Source organism: Pelodiscus sinensis, chromosome 2 (assembly GCF_052426305.1).
Source record: "Pelodiscus sinensis isolate ZL-2025 chromosome 2, ASM5242630v1, whole genome shotgun sequence".
Lineage (NCBI taxonomy): Eukaryota > Metazoa > Chordata > Testudines > Trionychidae > Pelodiscus > Pelodiscus sinensis.
Genome location: NC_143053.1, coordinates 247,679,768 through 247,701,959, shown reverse-complemented (window position 1 = coordinate 247,701,959; position 22,192 = coordinate 247,679,768). Strand labels below are relative to the sequence as shown.

Genomic DNA, 22,192 nt, shown 5'->3' with positions numbered 1-22,192 from the left:
ATGGGATGCACTGGGAAGTATTACAAAAGGTAAGCAAGGAGGTAAGGAACACAGATACTGTATTTTGGCTGATGAATATGGAATTCTGGTATTGCAAGAGGCTCACTACTTTCTAGGTGACAAGGAAAGTAGCTTACAGCATGTTTCCTAGCTTAGCAAACTGGCTTAATGTTATGATCTTCAAATGTGAGGAAACCTAACGGAGAAATTCTCAATGTGTGGGGGTTTGTAGGGAATAAGTACCTTCACAAAATTTTAAAAAGCCCTTCTTATGCTTCAAGAAATGCAAAATAATTTCAAACATCGTGGTAAGGGAGTATTTATCCCAAACCTGCCCTGAAGCTTATTCCAATGTTAATCAAGATCTGAGACTTGATCTTGACTTCAGGCTTCTTTCAGAAGAAGCTTTTCTGGAAGAGATCTTCCAAAAAAACTTCTTCCAAAAGAGTGCGTCCATTCTGCCAATGCGCATCCAAAAAGCGGTCTGCTTTTTCGAAAGATAGAACCCACACTGAATGGACACTATGTCACATTTAAACTGTGATTACTATGGACAGAGTGGTCACCAGTGCAGCTGTGCTTTTTCCTCTTTCCTCTGCTTATGAAAGAATTTCCTCTTCCTCGTCCACACACACCTTTTTCTGAAAGAGCTCTTGCAGAAAAAGGCTTCTTCCTCCTAGAAAGAGGTTTACCAATGACAGAAAAACCCCTCTGTTCTTTTGATTTTCTTACAAAAGAACATGATTGCAGTGTGGATGCAATTGAAGCTTTTTCAGAAAAACTGCCATTTTTCTGAAAAAAACTCTGTAGTGTAAGACATACCCTTTAGATACAAATTTACCTCTTAAACATCTTTCACTTCAATACCAAATTTATCTCCCAGTCCATCACACATAATGTTGATGTCATATCACTATTACTGAAAATTGACTCTTGAAATTTTGAACCATTAAATTGGATTTGCATTCATTCTCTACAAACCCCACACACTGAGAATTTCTTCTTGTTAGGTTTCCGACTGCTGGGTCAGTTGCTATTACCCATACTCTGTCAACACACACTTAGGCAGGTTGAGAGTTATAAAAGAATTATGCATACCTCTCTCAAAATATACTCTGGCAAATGCATCTGATTGCAATGGCAATTTTATCTGAGTACAGAAAGATTTGCCCCAAAGAGACACTATGAGATGTGGATACAAATGCTTGCAGACTGAGTCACATCTGTATGATTCTGGAATTTGGACATCTCTTCTGTTCCCTGTTACACAAACTATAAGACACATTTTTCTCTTAGTTATACTATATTGTTCCTCTCTATTAAAATAAATAGAATATTACCAATGTAACTAGCAGCAGTTTCATCCTGTTTTCTACCACCATTCTGGTAGTGTTTAAAGAGAAATGCATTAGCTTCCAAAAGAAACAAAGACTTCTGTACAAATGAATCCCCTAACCATTTTGTTCCAGATTCAAAATGGTATCAGCCATGATTAGCATATTTATTATGTTCATAAGGCGCCTGAGATGTTGTGCCTTCAACCCATATTTATTTCAGAGTTTATAATATCAGGAACTCTGTAGGAGATGCCCAGCACCTTACAGAATTGAGTCTTAAAAACATAAACGAAGGCATTAATATCAATTTGGTATAAAATCCATTTCTGATAGTAGAGAACAGGCTTTATTTTTAAGTCTTTTGATCAACTATAAATTTATATCACTTCAAATTGGCATTTCCTTTTACCACCTACTAGTATTTAAAATTGGCAAAACAGACACCATTGGACATCTTTAAGTAAACTGATATACATGATGGAGTTGCCTTTAGCAATTCTTCTTACCTCACAAAGTCTCCTGTGACTGTTCACTCTAAAGTTCAATGTATCGTCCTCTGATGATGCCAGCTAGGTAAATTGCCAAACATGAAATCTCAAATCCTGAATAATTACACAGTGTTAATAATCCAAACTTCTGACTAAACAACAGAAGAGGCAAGAGGTTTCTAGGGGTACATCTAAACTACATCACTTTTTCGATAAAGAGATATAAATTAGTGGTAATTTCTCCAATTCTCACACTGAGCAAAGCATTTAAGTTAATGTATTCCATTTAATGAAGAGTCAAGAACTTGTGCTGCAAATAACAGATCAGATATAATTGGAATTTTTCCACCCCACTAACCTATAGTACATCAATAAAAACAATATGAATTGAACCCAAAATCCAATGTATTTGCATTTCTTAATTTAGTGTTTAACTAATTTAACAATAGTAACAACTTAATTCAAATTATTATCTAGAGCAAAAATTAAAAAATGTTTTAAAAGCCATTAAAGATTTGATTACATTTCATCTAAATTGATAATAGCTTTCTTTTCAGTAAATGCCTTTTTATCCTCATCCCACTGAAATAAGAGGTTACTTACCTCGTAACTGTAGTTCTTCGAGATGTGTTGCTCATGTCCATTCTGATTAGGTGTACACGCGCCGCGTGCACGGATTCCGGAGCTTTTTTCCCTTAGCAGTATCCATAGGGCCAGCAGGGAGCCCCCTGGAGTGGCGCCGGTATACCGGTGCATATATACCCCTGCTGGCCCTCCCACCCCTCAGTTCCTTCTTGCCGGCTCCTTCCGACACAAGGAGGTGGGTGGGATGCAGAATGGACATGAGCAACACATCTCGAAGAACTACAGTTACGAGGTAAGTAACCTCTTCTTCTTCTTCGAGTGCTTGCTCATGTCCATTCTGATTAGGTGAGTCCCTAGCCGTGTCCCCCCTCCGGAGGCAGGGTCGGAAGGTGACTAACTATTATTTTATTATTCTGCAGAACACAGAACTGCCATCCCGATGGCAGCAACCTCCCTGGCCAGCTGCGTGATTGCATAATCCTCTGCAAAGGTGTGCACCGATGACCAGGTTGCTGCCCTGCAGATCTCCAAGATCGGCACGCAGGCCAGGAACGCCGCCGACGTTGCCTGGGCTCTAGTGGAATGTGCTGTTATGCGCGGCGGTGGTCTACCCGCGCCCTCGTAGCACAGTCGAATGCAGGAAGTAATCCACGAGGATATACGCTGCGCCGAGACTGGCTGACCACACATCCTTTCCGCCACTGAAATAAACAATTGAGTTGACTTACGAAACTCTCGTGTCCTATCTATATAAAAAGCCAACGCCCTCCTAACGTCCAGGCAGTGCAGAGCCTGTTCCCTGGGCGACGCGTGTGGCTTGGGGTAAAACACTGGCAGGTAAATATCTTGGGACATGTGGAAGCGTGAGACCACCTTGGGAAGAAACCCCAGGTGTGGACGCAACCTCACCTTATCTTTAAAAAACACCGTGTAAGGTGGTTCTGAGGTGAGAGCCCTAAGCTCTGATACCCGCCTGGCCGAGGTAATGGCCACGAGGAAAGCTACCTTATAGGACAGATGTATCAAAGAGCATGAAACCAAGGGCTCAAACGGGGGCTTCATAAGGGCAGTCAGGACCAGGTTAAGGTCCCAAGCCGGTACCGGAGGCCTCTCATATGGCATCATCCTGTCGACTCCCTTTAGAAACCTTTTAACCAAGGGATTGGCAAAGATAGACCTTTGGCACCCCCCGGCGTGGAAGGCCGCTATGGCCGCCAGGTACACCCTTAGGGAGGCTGTGGCCAGGCCCTGTTTCCGCAGCTATACGTAGCTGGAGGCCCCCCGTGGCATAGGCCTTCCGGCCAAGTAGGTCCAATCTCCTAGGCTCCTTCACCTTCAGGGTAGGACCTGGAGGCCCTTGGTGCTCCTTCTGCCCAACGGCCTGAACCACTATGGATCCCGGAGCCGGGTGGGTAAAAAGATGCTTGTGCCCCTCCTGGGGTACATAGTACCTTCTCTCGACCCCCTTCTGGGTCAGTGCAATGGAAGCCGGCGTCTGCCACAGAGTTTTAGACAGCTTGTCCACCATTTTATTCAGTGGGAGCGCCACTCGACCAGGGCCCGCTGCCACTATGATGTCCACCATAGGATCTAAGTCCTCATGAACCTCCTCATGCTGGACCGCAAGATTGACCACCAGCCTTCGGAGCAGCTCCTGGTGCGCCCTGGAGTCCATAGACGGGGGCTGGGGTGCGGGGTTGGCCAGGGCCTCGTCTGGTGAAGATGATGAGAACTCCCTTGAGGGGATTGCCTCCTCCTCAGCTATCTGTGCCCTGGTTCCCCCTGGGCAGAGATGTCCACATAGGTTGCGCCTGGCTGGGACATAGCCCCCTGCCCCTGACCAATAACCGGAGGTCTCGGCATCGCCACCATAGACGAGCTGCCTCCAGGTGGGGGGGGCTATCAAGGGGGTGGCGGACAGAGTGCTACTCCTTCGGGATGACCCCGCTGCCGGCCCCGTAGAGGGAGGCCCCTGGGCCTGGTGGTATGCCCAGGGTGTCCAGAAAGCCCACTGGGGTTGCCCCTGCCACTGCTGCTGGTCCACCGGCTCCCGGTGAGATGATCTGACCGACGAGCGGGACCTATGACGGGGCCGTGACCTATATGAAGACCTGGCCGAAGCCACCGACTCGGCCTCCGACTCCGAAGAGTACTCTGATGCTGACCAGGGAGGAGCCGATGAAGCCTGCACCCTTCACTGGGCTGCCGTGGCCGATGGCTTGCCCCTGTGCACCGCACAGGGTGGAGGCCTTTGCTGCGGTGGTACCGCGCCCAGCTGCATCTGATAGGCCGGTACATAACCCTCCGGTGCCGTCATGTGCAGCGGCGCTGCGCCCTGCTGCTGCGCTCCCAAGGAGTAAGCAGGGATCGGTGCCGGGAGAGGCATCAGCGTCGGTGCCGTGCGGGGCGCCTGCTGTGGCACCGCAGGTGGCGCACAGTACGGTGCGGGGCCCTGCACCGCCCAGGGGGCCGTCTGCGGCACCGGACCCTGCACCGGTGCCGTCGGCGCCGCAAGCGCACTCGCTCCCGGTGCCGTCGGGAAGGGACCCGGGGTCGGTGCCGGTGTTCGTCCCAGCTCCGAGAAAAACTGCTGCTCGGCCGAGGCCCGCCCTTCGCCCAGAGGGTCCCACGACCCGGCCATAGCCTGCTGGGGGGCACTTGAGGCCGGTGGCCGGTGCCGGCGCGGTCCGCTCCTGCGGCACCGGGCCCTCCCCTTCATCCACAGCCATGTGAATGAGGTCCCGGGCCGCCTCAAAAGTTTCTGGGGTGGAGGGCCGACGGACCTCTCCTAGCCCCACGGGCTGCCCTGGGCTCTTGCCCTTGTCCGGGCTGCGCCTCTTTTTGAAGGACTTAGAAGACAGGTGATCCCTCCTTAGGGCGCACCGTCTGGGCACTCCTCTCTACCGAGCGTCCCCTCGAGCTCTTGGAGGCCCTCGGCACCGGTGACTGCGATCTGTGCCTCGGTGCCTTGTTGTCCGACGGGGGTGCCGCCGACGGTGCGCTGCGGGCAGAGTGAGGCCGCTCCTCGCTCTGAGGCTGCAGTGCCGACTCCATTAGCAGGAGTTTCAGCCGGGAGTCCCTCTCCTTCTTGGTCCGGGGCTTAAAGCTCTTACAGATAGAGCAGCTTTCAGCTCGATGGGCCTCACCCAGACACTTTAAGCAGTCGGAGTGGGGATCTCCGCAGGGCATAGGTTTAAAGCCCTGGGGCCCTGGCATGCCCTCCCCTCACGGGAGGGTTCCACTGCTCCCTTAACTAACAGAGGGTATGTCTACACTACCCCGCTAGTTCGAACTAGCGGGGTAATGTAGGCATACCGCACTTGCTAATGAAGCCCGGGATTTGAATTTCCCGGGCTTCATTAGCATAAGCGGGGAGCCGCCATTTTTAAATCCCCGCTGCTTCGAACCCCGTGTAGCGCGGCTACACGGGGCTCGAACTAGGTAGTTCGGACTAGGGTCCTATTCCGAACTACCGTTACTCCTCGTGAAACGAGGTGTACCGGTAGTTCGGAATAGGCACCCTAGTCCGAACTACCTAGTTCGAGCCCCGTGTAGCCACGCTACACGGGGTTCGAAGCAGCGGGGATTTAAAAATGGCGGCTCCCCGCTTATGCTAATGAAGCCCGGGAAATTCAAATCCCGGGCTTCATTAGCAAGTGCGGTATGCCTACATTACCCTCCTAGTTCGAACTAGGAGGGTAGTGTAGACATACCCTAAATATTTAGAGCACTTAACAACTACTTAACTAGATAAAAACTTCAACCAGAACTATAATACAACAGATAAGAAATAAGCTGCTAAGAGATAGGCTATCAGCCTGAAGCATGCTCCAGCTACTGTCACGGGCGGTAAGAAGGAACTGAGGGGTGGGAGGGCCAGCAGGGGTATATATGCACCGGTATACCGGCGCCACTCCAGGGGGCTCCCTGCTGGCCCTATGGATACTGCTAAGGGAAAAAAGCTCCGGAATCCGTGCACGCGGTGCGCGTACACCTAATCAGAATGGACATGAGCAAGCACTCGAAGAAGAACATGAAGTTTTCTCTGTGCAGCCAAGCTTTAGACAAACCTTGTTAGATCTACTGGCATTATTTCAGGCAATTAATTAATAAACAGGGAGGGGGGGTTAGGAAAAACTGCAAAGAGTGGCAGTAAAATGGATAGAGCTGCTTTTTAAAATACTACATTCAATTGAGATAATTGCTCTTATTCAGACACGTTCAAGAATGCAAGTTGGCTAGGGATAGCCTATCTATTACTTAACATTTCCTAGGCATTCTTGGCATGACTGTTAAGTATCAGAAACTCAAGTTGCACCAACTGCTACAACAGAGAAAGAGATATCTTCCTATATCTCTAATTGTAGTGGTAGAGTGATAATTAACGTTCCCATTAAAAGACGTTAATTAAATCAAGGGTATAAATATGTATGCATTAATTTAGAAAAGTATTATCAAAACAATATTAAGATGTTTGAAGCCACATTTGGAGTTAAGGTCCTGCAAACTACCTCAATTCTGACCTTGTTTCCATTCCTGTTAATTGACAATGCAGTAAGGACCCTGGTGTAATCACAAGTATTAAAACCAACTTTGCCATATTAACAAATGAAAACTTCATTCCTCAGAACGTTTCAGCAATTGCAAACTCTTGGCATCTTCAACCAATTTTTATATAGTAGATGTGGTAGAGATGAACATCAGGCCATATGGAGAGGCTCTATGGATGAAGCAAATAAAGTGGACAAATTTCAGAGCTTAGTAGAAGTAGTCACAGCCCGATTGCCTCACTGAGTGACACCAATTTACTCCACATCTCGGTTTAGTGCAACGTGTTTTCTAGTCCATTTCCAGAGAATGGATAAAGTTCACTAAAAAGGAGCTTTGTAGTAAATTTTTCAAGACTGCTCAAGAGTTTGGAAATTAAGGCCACAATCTTACACACCGGCATCTGGCATTCACATGAGAAAGTGGCCAAATCACTGGGAAAACTTGTAATAATTATAAACTTAAAAAACAACAGATGGTCTGGTAGCACTTTATAGACTAACAAAACATGTAGATGGTATTATGAGTGAAGTCATCTGAAGAAGTGGGCTGTGCCCACGAAAGCTCATGATACCATCTACATGTTTTGTTAGCCTATAAAGTGCTACCAGACCATTTGTTGTTTTTTAAGTTTATAATTATTACAAGAGTTTTCCCAGTGATTTGACCATATAAATGAAAGTTCTCTGCATATGCAAATTATGATACATGCCTCTCTGAACGTAAGTGAAGCTCAAGGATGGACAGCCATTCCATCTCTTTCAGACCACTACTAGAAATTCAAAGCATCTTAAGACAGTTAGGGTGTAGCTGTAGGGAGGACCACTTGTTCTGTAAGAAAGCAACTTAAGGGGGATAATCATTAGGTTCTATCTCAGTAACCATAATCTATGAGCTTTATGAATATACACACTACTCAATCCTAGACACTGCGCATGTCAAGTACGCAGTAGATTGCAGGGCTGCTGCTAGTAGGTCAGGCTTCTGTACCAGATATGGACTGGCTATAGAGCTCCTTTCTCAGAGAGGTACACCAGATGTGTTGTCCATTATATTCTTCAACGACTACCAGGAATATCTGTTGTATGCTTAGATAAGGTATGTTAAACACATTGACAACTAGTGGCTGAACAGTTTAACATTATTTTACAATCCTCTCCATGGTGCAGATGAAACTGGACCTGAAAAAAGTCTCCTTCCTGGCTTAGTACCAAGAGCTAGTTATATAATTTGAGGTAAGTAGTCAGGAGCCCAGTAATGCTATAATAAAATTTCCTCCAAAGAGAGAAATCTATCAGCGTATTTAGGGAACATCAGAGTAGTTATCACAAGTTCACAGCCCCTCATACAGCTCTAATTCTAAATAGGACCTACAGCCTGTAACAGACAGATATCTCCTGCCTTCATTTTAAAAAACTAGACTAAACAACAAACTATAAGTAAAATCTGACCCAAAAGGACATAGAATAAGAATAAACCAGGAGGAAAACATTGAGGTCATTATATAAGATCCAAAGCTTGCTGCATCTTGGTGTTGAGAAAGACCACTCCCCCTTTTATACCCTCAGCACCTCGAGGGTGAGTGGGGGAGAGATCCCACTGGACACTGTTTTCCAATATGTTCCAGAAGCTTCCTGATCACAAAAATGGGAATACGCAGAGACCACATGAAGAAGAATGTACAATTTCTCTAAAACACAATTCAGCAGTACTTCATTCTAGCATTCTACTTTAAGGGCCAAATTCTGACCTCAGATGCTTATTGGGACTTCTGTGGGTACCCAATATCCACATCCAAGAGCAAAATTAAACATTTAGTAATTAGCTTCGATATCACAATGTCTGGAGCACAAGTGTTCAGTCCTTGGTAAGTTATTTAACTAGAAACATTCTTAATTGGAAGAGATCATTCAAGCACTTCTCCTTTCTCATCACCAGTATATTTAGAACAAAATATTGGAAACAATTTTTGGCTCCTCTTCAAAACTGTAAAAAGTTCAATTTTGATCAAAATATATACAAAAATAAAATGTTTCAGAAGTGACAACCTGAGGTAAGAGCCCAAATCCCATGGACTTACACTTGTGAAAATTGAACTTGCGTTCTTTCAAAAATTTTACCCTAGATTTACATTTAAGCAACTCTATGAGATCAGCAATCACCTTCTCGCATACTGTTTATAGAGCTGCCATTACATAGGTTGATTCTGGACATTAAACTACTATTTGTATGTTCCAAGATGACCACTGAATAGACCGAAATAAGTTATCTAATTTTCAGAATTTCTATGCTTACAGCAGCTCAACCCAGGGAGCTTATTTGGATGCTTAAATAAAGATTCCTACATAAGATTAAAAACTAACTTCACAACAGCCCCTGTACACTGGGTAAACAGACTGGAATAGTGAAAAGGAGCTCTAACAGCCCCAATTCTGATGAGGGGAGAATCTCCACCCCATGCCAGAGTCACAAGAACTGAGGAAGACATCCACAGGTTGTCTTCCAAGAACCCTAGTCCTTTCAAAACCCGACAGAAGGCAAATTGGGGGAGAAGACAGAAGAGGATGGGGCTGGATTACAGCTCCCAAAGCCTGCATGTGCTACAGGGATTCTCATTTGTTGCAAATATACCAAGCAGCCCATTAGCTGCCCACAGGGGAATACTGTAAATTAAACTAGCTCTCAAAACTGGTGGTGTCTTTCTTTTTACAAATTAAAATTGAACATAATTAAATATTCTAAATAATAAGTGTTCATTATAAATATAAATAGCAAACATCATTATACGTTGGGTAACAGATTGACTTGAACACGATTTGGTTATCTCTAGAATCTAAAATTATGTTCAATTGATTTATCATTTAGAAAAGCTCCAGGATATTTATATATGTACGTTATTACTGAGAGAAGCTTTCTGCAGTGTTTTTGTTCTGTTGTGCTGTGTTCAGTAGATTAACATGGGCTCAAGGAAAGATTTCTAATAATTTTTTCACTGATAGTTTGTCGAGGATAAATCAATTTTTAGCACCATCACTCTGCTGCTAACATAAGATTACAGAACACAAATGGGCAAAAAACACCCTGTGAATGTAAGACATGGAAGATAATTGTCCTATTATACCTGGCATTGGTGAGGCCTCAGCAGGGGTACTGTGTCCAGTTCTGGACAACACAATTTAAGACCAATGTGGACAAGCTGGATAGGGACTATAGGAAAGCCACCTTTAAGAGGAAAGGTGAAAAAAACTGGGCATAGTAAGTCTTGAGAAAAAAGACTGGGGTCAGGGAATAACTGATAATAGTCTTCATACAAAAAGGATGCTGATCTGTTGTTCCCCCACGCCCATTGAAAGTAGGACAAGAAACTTAGTCTGCAGCAAGGAAGATTTAGGTTAGATATTAGGAAAACTTTCTAACAGTAATAGTCAAGTATTGGAACATGTTCTCAAGAAAGGTTGTGTAATCCCCAACACTGATGGTTTTAAAGAAACAGTTAGACTAACGCCTGTCCGAGATAGTCTAAGTTTACTTGGGTCTGCATCAGCACAGGGAACTGGACTGGACGACCTCTCAAGGTCCCTTGAAACCCTATAATTATATAAACCACATCCCAGTCTGAAGGAACAAAACCATGAATTCATCTAAATTCCATTTTATAAGTAAGGAAAGAAAGCATATGGAGGAAAGGGTATGATTCCCTTTCTATAAAGACATTCTCTTGGGCCAACTCTGGGTTTGGGAAGTTGTAAAGCACTTTGAGATCTATAAATTAAAAGTGACATATAATGTGACAAGTGCACAAAAACCAGGACACCTGAGATGAGAAAATAGGGAATTAAATCTGACCTGTTTGTGACAATTGGGACAATAGGAGAATCTCTGGGGGAACTGAGTGGAGCCCAATTTCTTTCTTCACATGTAAACAAGAAAAACAGAAAAGACGGAGGGTCACAGGAAGAAAGTTTAAAGTAGTAAATATGTACAGCTTAGCCAAGTAAGAACTACAATAACTGTAGTATTTTATGAATGCTATAAGCATCCAAGAAGGGGAGGTACTTACAGTGCTATGTGGAGGTTTAACTAGAAAAAGGGGGTTTAAAGCAAAGATTAAAAAAAAAATCAGAGGGGTAGCCATGTTAGTCTGGATCTGCAAAAGCAACAAGGAGTCCTGTGGCACCTTATAGACTAACAGATGTATTGGAGCATAAGCTTTTGTCTTTGCCCACGAAAGCTTATGCTCCAATACATCTGTTAGTCTATAAAGGTGCCACAGGACTCCTTGTCGCTTTTATGAAAAAAAAATACAGGCTGAAAGCTTACTAACAGTGAAATATTTTATGCAATGGAATACCCTAAGAAACAAGGAATAGGGACCACATCACCAGAATCAGCTAAAACTTGACTGGAAAAAGTACTAGCAAAATACACTGGAGAAAACACTCCCTAACAGATTGCAGCTTGCTAGCAGACTAAGTACACAGACAGCCTCCCAAAAAATGGTCATGCTAGGGCTGTGTCCAGACTCAGGGTTTTTTTCGAAAAAAGTAGCCTTTTTTCGAAAAAACCTCACCTGCGTCTAGACTGCAGCCGCGTTCTTTCGAAATTAAATCGAAAGAACCCGGCTTTTCTTTCGATGGCGGTAAACCTCATTTCACAAGGAAGAACGCCTTCTTTCAAAAGTTCCTCTTTCGAAAGAAGGCGTTCTTCAATGTAAATAGGGCTTCTTCGAAAGAGAGCATCCAGACTCACTGGATGCTTTCTTTCGAAAAAGCAAGCCGCTTTTTCGAAAGTTCAACGTGCAGTCTAGACGCTCTCTTTCGAAAGAGGCTCTTTCAAAAGAGGCTTGCAGTCTAGACATAGCCTAAGTGAATAATGTACCCACCAAAACAGAATTTAAAAAAAAAAATCACTCCCCATCTGAGCATGTCACATTTAAATACGCAGCATTGTGCTGACTTACCATTAAAGCAATTGTTCAGACAATGACCATCTTATCAATTGTCAAAAGACAGACAAATAACGCAGTTTCCAGTCTCTTTAAATGTTCAGAATTTCTGTTTTAGATGCGTTTCCTTTCTGACGATAACGAGAGAACAACGAATTCCCAGCAAGACAATCCATGCAAAAAATTCTAGTGCACAAAGGCTGCTTCCTATAACACATTAGGTCACTTCCTTGGCAGGTATTTTATCTGTAATCTTCTAAAAAAAATGAAACTGACTGTTACTTCCCTCTACCAGATTAAAAAACAGCTGTTTGTGTGGAGTAGGGGGCTCAAGGAATTAGTAATCAGCTAACAAACCTTTTGACCTCCAGGTCACTGGTTCAAATCCCAGCCCTGGTCAATTGTGACCAGAAGTCATTGCTACCTGATAGATGTTTGCTGGCCTGTGAGATACAAGATATGGTATGCTGAAAAGCTGGTTCACACATTACAGCTAGGACCCTGGTGTGCTGTTTCACTGATAAAGATTTGGGACCCTCTGGATTTTTGACACCGGCTTCATATTAATTAAAGGCACAATCTTGTTCCCACTGAAAGTAAAACTAACCTCTCTCAATTCTAGAGCTAACAAGCCTCTCCCCACAGAGAACAGCTGAGGTGTATTAGCAAAGGGCACTGTAGGAAGCCTGCACTGCATATTTAGTGGTTAAATAGAGGCTTTAGTTGCTTTCAAAAGCACTACATTATCTTAAACTATTTTAAGTTGTTTTCATTTACTTCCCCAAGCAATGGTCCTCAGACACAGGAGCCACCCACACACATGCTGCTGAAACAATATCTGAACTCTGAGCAACAGCAAGAAACAAGTAAGCAGCCAACACAACATTTTATTATTGATTTTCTTTGAGAAATGTAAATCCTTCAGGGCAAAAATATCACTTTAATCTGTATGCAGCTAAAAAATGGCTCCATCACAGGGTTCCTTATTTCGGCTAGGAAAGAAGGCATACGTAATTACAGCTCAAGCAGCCAGATTCTTCCCCAATGAATGTAACATCAGTACTGTACCTTTAGGAATGAAGGTATTCCAAAAGCGTGTGATAATTTATGAAGTAAGAAGATAGATACTGTTTCCTATAAACAAGACAAGTGATGGTAACTATAGGCAAACACAGAGGCCATTGAACGTTTTACCAATAACTCACACTGACCCATTATCAAGCAATTCTTGTTTATAGGCTGAAGGAAAAATAGCAAGAAGAATGCAGAGCCAGGAAGTCACCTTATAATCAAATGGGATAATCCATGTCACACTGTTGGAACTTAATGACACAGCATCATGAACAATAATCTGCCCAAATGTCTAATCTCCTCCAGGAATATTTTGTGTAGCTGTCTTACGACAGTATAGTATGGTTTCCCTCCATTTTCCTACTCACTGCTGGGAGGGAAGATGGATCTCAACAGCTATGCTCAGCATTTTTTCAGTAGAAAGAGGTAAAGTTTTATAAGAGTCATAGATGAGACCTCAAAAAGAAGCCAGCAGCTCTCAAATCACAGATCAGTATCACTGCCCTAGACTTGTTTAAAACACAAGGAGAGATATTACCTTTCAGCAAAGGTTGAAAACATTATTGTAGAAAGGAGGGAAAATCCACTGGATGCACTGGTCTTTGCCCTCCCCCGATCTCTGTTTGGATTCTTTTGAAATAGAGAGTCTCAATCGCATTGCTGCGACAATGGCAAAGTTAAACCCTAGAACGAGCCTAGACTGGTGCACTCTGATTTTTCTTATAACTAGTAGATGTCACTATCCTCTTTAATCAGTCAGAAGAAATGCACTTTCACAGATCTGAAATACAATTAACTCGTGGCAGTTTAGAAAACAAAATCTTCCATGTTTTTAGCAAAAGAGCAAAAACTTGGGCGTGCCAGGTACCAGAGTCATCAATATTTAAGCAACCAAGTGTACTATCCACATGAGTAACATAACATAAGCAATGGATTTTCACATGTAGAGGATAGTGCAATCTCTCTCTCTCATTCATATATATACACACACACACACACACACACACACACACACACACACACACACACACACACACATATATATAAAAAATATTTGTGCCTCTGTCTTGTGTGAGTCTGTCTGTCTACGAGTCTGTTTGTGCAAGAACTCCTCCTAAATGGTAAGAACTAGAACCACCAAATTTGATATGCAGCTTCCTCTCACCCTGTCTTAAAGCAAAGTCAGGATTAGGTTGTGCCAGGAAACCTGAGTGGCAGGATGCTATTCTCAGAGTCACCACTGGGGGCAGCCGCACCACAAAGAGCTCACCATCTCACCTGCCACCGGATCAGGTAAGTGGCCCCTTACCCCAAACCCCTACCCCCTCGGACCCAGCACCACGCTGAGAAGAGCCCCTCTGGCCCATTGCCATACTCTTCCCCTCCCCCCCCCCCCCACCAAAGACCACTGCTTGGGGCTGGCAGTGCAGAATTCCCTCACTAGAGGAGCCACCAACCCACCTCCCCACAGCATTGCCAGGCTGCTCAGCACAACCAGCCAGCATGCACAGCCCCCCGCAGACCAGGTCTGGGGATCGCCATCAGGAGGCATGTGTGGCATCCCCCAACCAGGGTAAATCTTCTAGTATGTAATAAATACAGACAAAGGGTCTTAAACATAAGTGTTTTCACCTAAAAAGCTCCAAACAGTATATCCATCTCCATTATTCTTCTGATGACAGATGGTGAGAATCAGACTCCTAAAAACCTAAACTAATAATCACACTACAACAATGTCAGAAAGCTACAGTACTATACCGCCCTGCTGGGCACTTTTGAATACACAAATGTCATTATATTTATTGGGTCTGTGAACATCACAGTAACTCCCTCCCCATACCTCCTGCCTTGTGTACAGTTTTCTTTCAGTATCTAAAATATACTTCACTCAGCTGGCGGCAAGCATAGGGTTCACTCCCTATATTACTTATTTTAGCAAGGGACACTGACACTAACACTGGATTCCCTAAAACCAGGATAGAAACCCTGGTTGGAGCTCCCTAAAATGGTAAGAATCAGCTAAATCGTTTATCCCCAGCTAAAGTAAGAGTCTTACCTTGCTTCTGCTGACATTAATGCAAATTTTATAATTGACTTCCATGGGAACAGGACTAGTACTCGATTACCCTCTTAGAAGCAATACAGGTTGCTCAACCAGTCTGAACCTACTGACACTTTTAAAGCAGCTGTGATATTGTACACAATCTCCTGACACACACCATAGTTTTCTATAAAAGTCTCATAGTTTTGGTTTCAGAGGATATATAAGAGGTACCAGTGCTTTATCACAACAGATCCCCAATCTATACATCAGACAGGGCTAGGATCTGGTCGCTGAACTCTAATTGTTGAGTTGAGATTAAATTTCAAAGACGATGGGACAAAACAGAAGATATTTACAGTACAATCAAAGCCCAGAGGAAAAAAGGGAACACAAAGTCTTCACCTTATCTCTGCAGATCGCTAAATCAGAGAATATAAAGAACAGGAGCTGAGCAAGTTTCCGTTGTTTGTTCCAAGTTAGCAATGCTCTACCTATGCCCCAAATAAATAATCCTAACAGGATATAGGGTGTTGCTCAATCATTTCCCTTTAAATCTGAGAAGGATTGGAACAACTGGAAAACAATGACAAACATATTAAAGCCTTTAAATCATGACAGATACAAGGTCTAACATCTCTCACAAGCATCACCTGATGATTCTCCCAGTTTTAAAAAGTGTTGACATACAAAAAGTATATATATGTTAGTTTTAATTAAATTAAATCATGAGATGGAATCTACCGCCCTCTCCTGGTAAATAAACAAATTGTATACAGACATCTCTCTCTCTCTCTCTCTCTCTTAGCAAGTACAGGGTTGTTCTAAGACTTCTACAAAAGTTTTTTTTTCAGTATGAAATGCATCTAAAGTTTAGATAGGTGCAATTGGAAACACAACTAAATAAACAAGCTATGAATTCTCAGTGTGTCTATGGTTTTTCTAGAAACTGGTGCTGCAACAGAAAGAAAGGGGATTTTCGTTTTCCTGTAAAGTTGATAAATTAACTCATAAAATGAAAGTAAACTAGAATACTTATCCAGCATTAAATCTCCTTAAGTCAAAATAAAGTTTGTTGTTCATTTAAATCATTATTCTATGGCGGGGATAGGAATGAGGGGTTAAGTATGCAGGCTACCCTGGGGAGAGAGGACAACCCCAGTGCTCTCTCAGGGCAGCAGCTTGGGGCCAGATGAGAAATTCCTGCCCATGGCTGCTGCAGGGGGCACAGCTGGGGCAGGGGTACAAGTGCCCTGGTTGGGGGCCAGACAGACAGACACACACAAACAGACAAACTCTCTGAAATATATAATAGATAGCCATAGTCGTGCACAGCACATTTCATTAGGGTGTTCAACCAGGGAATTTTTTTTTTTTTAAAGGTGAACATTTATTGAATACTCAATCATAAAGGACATTATTTATTCATCAAACAAACTAAAGAAACAAAAACTTAACTAAACTTAATTTTTTTTAAATGAACAACTAAACTTTACTTTAAAAAATACAAACTTAAGTATGGGACATTGTACTACTTAGTTTGTTTTTTACATGTGCAATTCGGCACTTATTGCATAATACAGCAATCCATATTTTAAAACTAAAAGAGCATATCATGCAATTAAATTAAAACGCAAAGCCACTTTTTTTTTTTTTTACATTATAGGGTAACCAGGTAGTCTTAAAAAAAATACTGGACACACTTCGTGGGGGAGGTGGAGAGGGAGGAGGGACCAGCCGGGAGGGGAGCGGGACTGGACAGGAGGAAGGGGGGGGCGGGAAGCAGAGCTGTCAATGGGGGGGGACAGGGGCTGGCCAGAGGAGATTGGGGGGCAACCAATGGGAAGCAGAGCTAGTCGGTGGGGGTCGGGCGGAGTGGGGCTGGCCGGGGAAGATCGGGGGGAAGGAATGGGGGCCACCAGCAGGAGCAGGGCTGGCCAGGGGAGCTGAGGAGGAGGGGAGAACTGGCTGCTGGAAGCAGTGCTGGCAAGGGGTGCAGCGGGGTTGGCCGGGGAAGATTGGGAGGAGGAACTGGCTGGCGGGAGGTAGAGCTGGCGGCGGGGGTTTGGTACAGCGGGGCTGGCCGGGGGAGATCAGGAGAGGAGGGGAGAACTGGCCACCAGAAGCAAGGCTGGCGGTGGATGCAGTGGGGCTGGCCGGGGAAGATCGGGAGAAGTGGGGGAGAACCAACCAGCCGGTCAGAAGGAGGCGAGGGGGGAGGAGCATATCAGCCACTGGGGAGCGGGCAGTGCAAATCCCAGGGCACTCTCTCCCTCTTCCCCCCTCCCCCGGCACGGTCCAGGTGAAGCGCGAGTCAGTCTGGCTGCGGCTCCAGCACACGCTTAACCAGCGCACAGGAGCATGGACCGGGCTACCCTTCCTCCTCACACGCAACCAGGGCTCCCAGCACCAATTGCGCCCCGCCCCCCAGCCACTCCCCATGCCAGGCTTCCAGGCGCCCAGTCGGAAAACCAGAAAATACCAGACATTGCACATGTCCAGTATTTTCTGGATTTTTTTACCGGACAGAGCCCCAAAAAAACAGACTGTCCAGTAGAAAATTGGACACCTGGCAACCCTAAAACATTAGGGTGTGCCTGGGCACACCCGGCACACCCTGTATGCACACCAGTGTAGATAGCTGTGCCTTTCTCCATCTCTGCCATCCCAATGGGGTTATAGCAGTCCCAATCTCTGGCCCCTTGCTGCCCTACCCTGTGGTCATTCTACAATATAACTCCCTCCTACTAGACCTCTCTCTTTCCATTTTATGAGAAAATCAAATTCCACGTATATGCCATTGTCCTGGCACAACCAAACCCTGATCCCGCTCTAAGTCTGTGGTGTCCAAGCAGTTCTGAAGCAGTAGCCACTATAACGGATACTGCCATAACAAACTAACCACACCCTGGCAGAAGGGATGCTTTCTGTAACTCAGCAGCTATCTCTCTAGTTAATTGAAAAGCAGCATTTGTAGGGTCTGATCAGGATCCAATCCAGTCTGCCTCAATAGGACAACTATGACTGTAATCCAGCAGTAGGCAAGATATGACCCGTGGGCTGGGCAGGGGCGGGAGACTTCGCACGCTCCCCCATCCGAAGCCTCCAATTGGCCTAGGAGCACAGTAATGAATGAAGTCTCCTCCCCTTGACAAGGACATACCCCTTCTGTCCAAGGCCCCGCCCTTCTGCCTAAGATCCTGCTGCTTCTGGGACTGGCCTGCAACCACTGCCAAAATTGGTGAAGTGGCCCCCCTACAAAATTTATTGCCCACCCCTGCTGTAATCCAAGGATCAAGGGCAAGGGTAGGGCAGATCTAAATTCCCAACAATTGAAATCAGCTGAGACAAGGTGGATGAGGTAATAAGTTTACTATTGATGAGAGAGACAAGATGACCAACAGAAGTTGGTCTAACAAAAGACATTACCTAACCCACTTTGTAACTCTACTATCCTGGGACCAACACAACTACAACACTGCATACAACTACACTGCACACCATCAGAATTCAATTTAGCAGGTCTTTACTAGACCCACTAAATTGAACCCCAGAAGATTGATCTCTGGAGCTCTGATCTACTTCTAAGTATAGACAAGGCCTAGTAGCTTGCTCAAAGTCACACAGGAATTCCTATGGCAAAGCCAGGACTTGAACACAGATGTATTAATCTTAAGTCTATTGTCTTAATTAAAAGACCATCTTTCTTTTCATTTAACAAACATTCTAGTTTAAAAGTTATTAGTGAAGACTAATATTTTGAAATAGCCAGAATACCTCAAGAAATAATCTTCAGACTGACTCCGAGAGACTCATCTCCCCAGTTAAAACTGGTATATGCTAAGAATCAGACTTCTATTTGCATAGCCAAGAATGTCATTTAACAAGAACCTAAGTCAAAATTCACATCAGTTTCTGTACCAGTCAGACATGATAAAGTCAGAACCACTCTTTTTAGTAATCTTTGGTTCCATTACCTCTGATGGGTTTTTTTAATCACACTTACTGATTTTATATCCCAGCTTTTCAGCATGAATCCTCTTGGCCATGAACTGTCCTTCAATTAAGGCTCGTATCTCCACCTCCTTTGGAAAGTCTGGAACCTGTATCAGAGGAATACATTCAATTAACATGCACCTTATATAGTATACAACACAAGGCTGGAGTCTGGTTTAAAAAACCTCCACAGATTTATAGTTTCATTGTCCTTGTCTTCACCTTGAAGCCTACAGTCACAACTCTGCCCCTACTCGTCAGTTACATACACACAGGACTTCTAGAAGCTCATGACAGACAGAATATAGCCCATAACCTTGGCACTGTTGGTAAATCTTTCAATCTTCAAATCAGTGCATGATAGGGTGTGTTTCTAATGCCAGTTGTAAATTCTTCTGCATTCACTCCTCCACACCAACAGCTGCTTATAACATTCTCCTCAAGTACATTATCTTCTCTGGGGTACATTAGAAAAAAATTAAATATACTAAGTAATGTCATACGCAGAAAAGTTTAAATTTGTCCTATGTCTTAAAAAAAAAAGGAAACAAAAACTAATCCTTTTCACTGATTCATTCACTGTAGTAAAGAGAGATTTCTCCCTTGTAAAAAACAGTTGCTTATCTTACAGTAACCATTGTACGAGATGTTCTGTGCACGTAGATCTCACTCATGGTGTACATGTGCCCTCTGCATAGGAGTTTGGCCATTTTGTCAGCTCTGTCCACTGTGGATCACATATGCCTTTTTCACACCCTTAGAATCCCTCCCTGGGGCATAAACAATAGAGCCTATAAGTTAGTTCTTTCACCACCCAGAGTACAGATTAAGAGTCTCTGGGTGGCAGGGACGGGGGAGAATAGGGAGTCATGGGATCCACATGCAGAGAACACCTCAAAAATAACATTTACTATAAGGTAAGTGTGGAGGGGTGTCTGCCCCACACTGGCAGAAGGGATAAAGCCACTCTGGGGAGGCCATTCAGGAGGCAGCCAATTAGGAAAGGGCGGATAGAAACAGAGAATAAGAAGGTTTAGAGAGACAGCAATCAGGGCCAGGATGGGCCATATAGGAAGGGCTGCTGAACAGAGAGCTTCAGTCACTCCCTGGGGTTTGAGGAGGGAGAACTGGTTGCCCTGAAGGAGGGAAAGATGACAACCACATAGAGCAGTGCTGGACAAGGGCAGGGAGAAAGAGTGAGCTCCCAGCTAACTGCTGCCAGGCTGAAGCCTGCTATAAGGGCTATGAGGAAGTGGCCCAAAAAACCAGAAAATGGTGACTGAAGATGGCACAGAGCATGGCTGCTGACTAGAGGATCCGTGGATTGGGACCTAGAGTAAGTCTCGGTTTTGTTTTCCCCCTTGGCCCACTTGCAATTGAGGGAAGTGGCTAGAGTACAAACTGCAGCCTGCCACTGAGGCAAGTGGCTGGACAGAGGACTGCCAGTACCACAGAATAGGGAGAGAACCAAGTGGGGCACAGCCAGAGAGCCGTGTTCAGAAGCGGACTTCACAGTCCTGAGAGTGACATGGGTCCTGAAGTAATGGTATTAAGATGTCACTAGATGAAGGCGTATCAGTGAACCAGAGCCAATTCCCAGGATGGCCAGCAGGAGGCACTGTAGTGGTGAATTACACCCAGTTACAGCTAATATTTACAATTTCTGTCTTAAAGTCTTTGTATGTAAGGATCTGGATCATGGTGTATAGCCCACAGTTCGGTTCCAGGTGGTGGGAGCCAGGAACTCATCTGAATAAAAACTGGAGAACTGCTTTCCTGACTTGTGCATCAGCTTCTGATGTTGCTAGCAGAGAATGACGACTGGTAAATGAATGCATTGAGGACAATGTCACTGATCTATAGAGTTCCACAATTCATTTTTTACTGAAACATGCCACCAATACAGCCTAGGCTCTCGTACAGCGAGCAGTAACATGAACTCAAAATAGAAATGTATTAATATTATACAATATTTGAAACAGGAAACAATCCATTTCAACAACCTTTGAGCAGAGATTGGGTTGGTTTGCCAAGTAAGTGGCCCATTGGCTCGATGTAGTTTCCCTTATTTAGCTCCTGGAAGGTCACCAGATTCTTTATTTACCTGAGAGTCTGCAGGTACAGCTGCTCGCAGCTCCCATTGGCCATGGATCCCAGCCAATGGGAGCTGCGGGAAGTGGTGCAGGCCAGGCTATCACTTCCCACAGCTCCCATTGGCTTGGAATGGTGAACCATGGCCAACTATAGTTGTGAGTGGTCGTGCCTGCAGACACTCAGGTATATAACGACTTTGGTGGTCCACCAGGGCCTAACCCTGGAGAAGCACATCAGACCAACCGGTCACTTATTGCCCACCTATTCTCTAGATGTATTGCCACATGTGATAAATAGTTTCAGAGATCTTCTGAATGGTCCTACAATATAACGGCCTCCTCTTAAAGTCCAATGTATGAAGTTTAGATTCACTAGAAGATGAATCTCAAGAGGGGGAGCCATGTTAGTTTGTAACTTTAAAAACGAGAAGTAGTACTGTGGCGTCTTAGAGACTAACAAAAATAGTGACATCACGGAAAAAATACAAGTTAAGTGAAAAGTTAGATCAGCATAGCTACAGCACTCAGGATTGTGAAAATCCACACCCCGAGTGCTATAGCTATACTGATCTAACTCTCAAGTTAGACGTAGCTAGCTCAAAAGCAGATAGTTTCTCTCACCCTAGCAAACTTTGTTCAGGGAGGTGGAGTTTTACAGTGAAAGAAAAACCTGTCCCATTGCCATTGGCTGTGTCTGCACTACAAGGATATGCAGAAATAGTTACAGCACCATAGCTGTTCTGCAACAGTTCCCATATAGCAGATGTTGCCTCCAACAAGTGATTTCTTTGTGCCCCCAGAAAATGGATGCCTGTGTACAAAAAACAAACCTTTAATCTCAGCTATGACATCCCAAGTCCCCTAACACAGGAGCACAATAAATAGATGTTGTCCTGTTTATAATGAGCTAGCTGGGTTCAAAGTCAGTACTGTAGATACCTTCAAGCATGGGACTCAGGCCAGAAAATTCCTTCAGAAAATCACTCTTAGGACCACATCAGTATATGAAATCTAGAAGCAAGTATCACAGATGCAAAAGAGGACAAAGTTCTCAGCCCAGATAGGATGAACCTCCTTTAAATCATGAA

At 44.4% G+C, this 22,192-nt stretch overlaps 1 protein-coding gene across 2 annotated transcripts in view; it reads right to left on the bottom strand.

The window, feature by feature from the left end:
• The window catches only part of XYLB (xylulokinase), a 123,345-nt gene that overhangs the window by 60,175 nt on the left and 40,978 nt on the right, over positions 1–22,192 (bottom strand). For both annotated transcript variants that reach the window (XM_075922828.2, XM_075922825.2), the window contains exon 15: positions 19,022–19,118. In XM_075922828.2, the coding sequence (XP_075778943.2) occupies positions 19,022–19,118 (97 nt within the window). The remainder of the gene's footprint in view (positions 1–19,021; positions 19,119–22,192) is intronic.